At 47.2% G+C, this 6,000-nt stretch overlaps 1 protein-coding gene across 1 annotated transcript; it reads right to left on the bottom strand.

Annotated features, from left to right (window-relative positions):
* Positions 1-3,107: 3,107 nt before the first annotated feature.
* Positions 3,108-4,022, bottom strand: LOC311425624 (olfactory receptor 14A16-like; the record flags this gene model as incomplete). Its single annotated transcript, XM_084501565.1, has 1 exon — positions 3,108-4,022. One exon carries the CDS (start codon positions 4,020-4,022, stop codon positions 3,108-3,110), a length of 915 nt encoding a protein of 304 aa, XP_084357691.1.
* Positions 4,023-6,000: the final 1,978 nt, after the last annotated feature.

Below are 6,000 nucleotides of genomic sequence, written 5' to 3'. Positions count from 1 at the left end.
CCAACAGGCTGTCAGGTCAGTGCGGTAGGAATGGCATCACAACCAAACTCCCAGCTGTGTCACTGGGACCTTCCTCCAAGTCTCGCCTCTCCCCAGCTCCCAGCACTGCTGGGTTGGTTTCCTGATAGTTCAGGTGATGTAAAATCCATGATTCCCATCCACTTGCCTGTCTCTCTCCCAGTTATCTATGTGTATATGTGTAACTCTGCATATACATTTCCATTTACTTGCACATATAGCTGTAGTTACAGCTGTAGCTATACAAATATATTTCACTATACAGATAGATAGATGTGAATATTCCCACCTAGAAAGGCAGTTAGTACAGGTATGATTGGAGGAAATTTAGCCATTCAAAGATGGAGCTTTTCAGGGAACAATTTTAACTTTTTTTTTTTTTTTTTTTTTTTTCCTGCTCTAACAGGCAAGAGAGGTCGACACATCACAGATTTTCTCTGTTCCAGTAGTGAGGGGTGGCATGAGCAGTCCTAGGCAGTGTTATAAATGAGGTCTCAACTCAATCATCTGAATTTTGTAATATTTATAAAACAAATATTTCTAAAAGGTATAAAAGGCAAGTAAACAGCGCTGGGTGTGCGGGGAGTCTACGCTCCACCAACACACACACACGAACATCAAACATTCTAAATATACCGAACTTTGCTTTACATACTAACCCGAGTATGCCTATACATACGTACAATCAGGATAGGTAACAAACAATCCTTTAATTTCCATGACTTAAGTTTCCATTTTACATTCCTTTTCTTGATTACTAATAAGTGTCCGTTTTCCATTCCTTTTGAACAATATGTCTCGCTTTAAGTTGTCAAGCAACTCGGTCTTCAGGCCTTATGTATCCCGTTCTTCCCAGATCGAAGAAAAGCATATCCATCTACTTTTCAAGGCCAATAGGCCTGGGTCAAAAGGCACGTTCAGGTCACCTGGGGGGCGTAACAGCAAAAGCCTTCGATGGCTGTAGCAGCAGAAGGGCCGATGGCGTAGCAGTCAGATCAGTAAAGGAGCCTGCAGCTCCCTCACTATCTGGCAAGCCACACGTTTGTGATTGTGGCTCCACATGGCTCTTTAAGGCCTCAGAGATTTCTCGCCAGGTGCCGAGCAATCCCACTGCAACCTTGTCGTTTTTAGTTGCAGACTCCCACACCTTGACCTCTATTTGGCCCCATATTTCAGGCTCATAAACTGTCTGATTGTTAAGAAGGAGAATACGCTGTAAGGATACCAGGACAGTCTTTGTTCCTAAGGACGTATGATTCCCCATAATGCGCAACTGCTTACCAGCGAGAGGCAGTTGTGTGCACGGGTCCGCTTCTCTCAGCTCAAGCTTCTCTCCAGCTCCAGTGCGCCCGTTTCCAGCGACTTTCTGTACGAGCTTCTCTGAGCAGTTTGCTGAGTCTGGCTGAACCTATCTTCATGAGGTGATCAAAGTGCCTGTTCCCGTCCTGGTCTCCATTCTGCCAGCCTGTTCCTCTTCACTTCTTTTTCCTGCTTCTTTATTGATGACGTAACTTCATCGTGTTGCCTTTTTTATCTTGAGGGCAGGCTCCCCTCTTATACCCTTCTCTCCACAGTAGTTCTTTTCAAAACAACTTTTCATTGGTCAAACAACTTTGAATGTAACAACAACAGCAAACACCCAGAAACATCCATGACTTAACGGCTGGAGAACAAGAAACCAGCTGGAGAACAAGAAACCGGAGACTGCATGGAGTCTCCTGAATCACCCTTCTTTGTTCCCTCTAAACTCTTTTATATTCCAGTTGGCCTCATCATTAAGAGTCTGGTGTTATCTCAATCACAGGGTTTTCCAACCCCCATGGCCACATTCCCAAATCTCCCCCTTCTTTATTAATATCAACCATTTTCTCGACACGAATTACCACTCGATATATAACAGAACCGTGCCCTTGCTCTTTGAGCCATTCTTCAATAGTTTAGGTCTGCAAGAAGACTAGGGTTAAGTAGAGCATTTTAATGCTAGTGTTAAAGGCAGGGATCAGGGCGAGCAAGATTCAGTGGAAGCATAATGGAAAGTGGCTATGGACTAAGTTTGGCTTTAAGGGATACTGTGGTCAAACATTAGAGTAGTGTATTCTTCTCAGGGAGTTTAGTAGCATTTTGGTTTAGGGATTAATGTTACAGATTAAAATAGGTTAAGGGCCTCACACGACTGCTTTAAGTCAGTGTTATGGTGGGATCAACATTACCTGAACATTCTTACCTCTTCAAAATCATTATCTTCTGCTATCCAAGCTCCTCTTCCCTCCATCAAATCTCTCATCTCTCCTGGTCAGGCTTTCCTGACTTGCCCATATCAGCCTTCTTCTTAGGGGCAGTTTTCTGATGGCTTTCATGAATTTAGAGTATCTGTCTCACCTCTGCTGACTACTCCATGCCTGAGAAAGAACCAGCTCCTAAGCCAGCATGGAGAAAGACACCAAGGTCTGTAGGAGCACTCTGCACAATGTGCCCAGCAGCTGTGCAACACCACAAAAGTGCACTTCCTGCTTACAAGTTTCGGTTACAGAATGGTTTCTATGGACCCAGGGTAACTTCTTCCAGGCTCTCATGCAGGCTTTATGTTCCCCCGGGCATCTGGGAGGCAGTGGCCCCCTCTGTGTAGAAAACTGAAAGCAGCCCTGAAGGATGAATTAGGCAAAGCTGAAACATCTGACATGACAACAGCTATCCAAGACGTCTTCCTCTATGGGGCCTTCCAGGCACTTAGGAAGAGAGGATCTCACAAACTATGTGCAAAGCAGGTGCATCTGCTGGCCTATCACAGACACTGGCAGATGTGAGCCTAAAGGCATAGATCCCAGCCAGGAGTCAAGGGATGACCTGTCAGCTGCTTCAGAAATACATGTACATACTGAATTGGAAATGGGAAAAATAATGATATTTTATTGGGCAACAGCTAAATTAAAACTAAAAAATACTAATGCTAACAATACATACTCAAAGACACGAAACAACAACAACAACAACAAAGAGAATATAGAAGAGAATATTGGTTCTTCCTATAATAAGTGACATTATGAGTCATTTCCAGAAGATGATTGAAAAATAATTTCTTCTAAAACACATCAAGATATCAGATTCCACAGTGCATATTTCAGTCCCTTATTCCTCATGCTATAGATGAAGGGGTTCAATGCTGGAGGCACCACCGAGTACAGAACTGCCAACACATAGTCCAGGGATGGGGAAGAGATAGACAGGGGCTTCAGGTAGGCAAATATGATGGTGCTGACAAACAGGGAGACCACAACCAGGTGAGGAAGGCATGTGGAAAAGGCTTTGTGCTGGCCACGCTCAGAGGGCATCCTCGACACAGCCAAGAAGATCTGCACATATGACACCACAATGAAAACAAAGCAACCAAAGCCTAAAGAAAAGCTAAACACAAGTGCTCTGACTTCTCTGAGGTAGGAGTCTGTACATGAGAGCTTGAGGATCTGGGAGATTTCACAGAAGAACTGGTCCACAGCATTGCCTTGGCAGAGGGGCAGGAAAAATGTAGTGGCCGTGTGCAGGACAGCATTGAGAAAGCCACTGGCCCAGGCAGCTGCTGCCATCTGGGCACAAGCTCTGCTGCCCAGGAGGCTCCCATAGTGCAGGGGCTTGCAGATGGCAATGTAGCGGTCATAGGACATGATGGTGAGAAGTGAATATTCCACGGACATAAAAAGTACAAACAGAAACACCTGTGCAACACACCCGTCATAAGTGATGGCCCTGTCGTCCCAGAGGGAATTGGCCATGGCTTTGGGGACAGTGGTGGAGATGCAGCCCAGGTCGAGGAGAGCGAGGTTGAGGAGGAAGAAGTACATGGGGGTGTGGAGGCGGTGGTCGCAGGCTATGGCTGTGAGGATGAGGCCGTTGCCCAGGAGGGCAGCCAGGTAGATGCCAAGGAAGAGCACGAAGTGCAGGAGCTGCAGCTCCAGCATATCTGCGAATGGCAGCAGGAGGAACTCGGTGATAGAGCTGCTGTTGGCCATTTGCTGGTTTGGGTCTTTTGGTCCTGCCCAAGGAAGAGAAAGCACTGCCAAGTTACAGCAGACTTATCTGAGAAGCTATTGCAGAGTTAGTGAGAAAAACTCATTCTATTTCTCAGCTTAAACCCCCCAATATACTTGTACCCTTCCAGGCAGACATTTGGCAGGTCACTTTCAGGAGTTCTGATTCATGCTGCCTGATGGTATCACTGGGAGAAGTGGACTCTGCTGTAGGCAACAGAGGAATTAGTCCTGCCCTATAGCATGAGGTAAAGAGGAACATATCTCAGATAAAATGTAGTGATGATATCAAAGAACCTTACCCCTTTGTTGCTCATAGTTCAACCAATTGCTGAGCAGATCTTCGGGGATTTTTTAAAATTTATTTTTTATTTTTTATTTTTTGTTCTCAATTCCCCCCCCAGCACTTAAGGTCTTTTTCTAAGGCAGTAATCTTGGGCATTTCTGCTGCACTACAAGTGAAATCCTGTAGATCCTCAGAGGCAAAGGGACTGTCCCTTTAGTGCAGAGTATCCTTCAGGGAGGATGGCCAGTCTGTCCATCAGTGCCTGTCTGAGCTGCCCTGTGCTGACATCTCTTTGAGCTGCAGGACAATTGCAATCAGAGTTTCACCTGAGAAGGACCTGAACACTGCTGAGAGCAGAGTAATCCAGGCTCAAAGTGCACATTTCCAGACACCTCACCCTGTCCTTGTACTTCCCTTCGCCCAAGCACAACGAGGGCTCACTCCATGGGCATGTGAAACCCCCATCCCCAGCCAGCCTGGAAACCAGAACAGCAGCAGCATGGCCAGGTGGAGAAGCCAGAAGGAATGGCACTGTGCTGCTGCCAGGGGAGGCAAGGCCAGGGAGGGACAGATGGACACTCAGCAGATTGTCCTCTGCTGCAGCTCTGCCTGCAGAGGAGACTGCTCATGCTTGTTGCATATCCTGTGTGTTCTGTTCTGGCATGAAGATACAAAGACAGGGCACTGGGCATCAGAGGGTTTGTAGCTCCTAAAGATCAGCTAGGATAAAACCTGAGAGGGCCACAAAGATGGTGTTGGTGCAGTCTGTGGGCTGAGGTGTGGAAAGGGACTTTATGAAGTTCATCATTGACACATTGATCTCTCAGTGCAATGCTCTAGGAGTCTCGGTCTCCTGTACAATCCCAACAACCCATTACCATGAAGCCTGCCTGCCTTCCACTGCAAGAATTTGCAAGCACAGACTGCAGAAAAACTCTTACCCTTCAGGTAGACCCTGCCTTGGTCTTCCTCTTGAAAAATCAATGCCATTCTCTAAAACATCTACTCTGTGCTGGAGAAACAGAAAGAGCCATCCTGAGAGAAGCTATCAGCCATCAGATGTGTCAGCTGTAGAAGACCCGTCTGGAAACCCCATCTGCATTGCCCTGCTGCCAGAGACTCACGGTGTCAAGACTCTGTAGATCTGTCCTGTCACATGCTGCTCTCTGTTGTTGCCTTCCTCACTGCCTCCAGCCCCTGTCTCCTTCTCTCCCCACACGAGCTGCAGACAGTGCAGTGCTGTGCAGAGGAGCTGGTCCTGTCTCTCTGCAGCTCTGCCCACTTGCCAGGAGCTCCCCTTGGGCCCAGGAGCCTGGCCCAGCTCAGCAGCACAGCACCCAACCATAACATCGATTGCTCTGTGCCTTTGGGCTCCCTCGAGGTGTCCCCAAGGCCTCAGGGCTGACAGCTCCTGAAGTCATCGGGGTCTCTCCTGGGGTGTGGTGTTTGGAGCAGACTGAAGTCATCAGCAACTGCTCCTCGCTGAACATGGGAGAGACTGATGTTAGAAGTGTGATTTGTGGTATTGATGTGCAGTTGTCAAACATGACGTTGTGGTTTATCCCAGCCAGCAACTCAGCACCACACAGCTGTTAGCTCACTGCCCCTGCAGCTCCACAACTGTAAAGCTCATGGGTTGAGATGAAGACAGTTTAAAAGGACAGATAAGGTAGA

This window comes from Aythya ferina, assembly GCF_964211825.1.
Source record: "Aythya ferina genome assembly, chromosome: 32".
Lineage (NCBI taxonomy): Eukaryota > Metazoa > Chordata > Aves > Anseriformes > Anatidae > Aythya > Aythya ferina.
The sequence above is the reverse complement of the archived record's forward strand: the minus strand, read 5'-3'. Positions and strand labels throughout refer to the sequence as shown.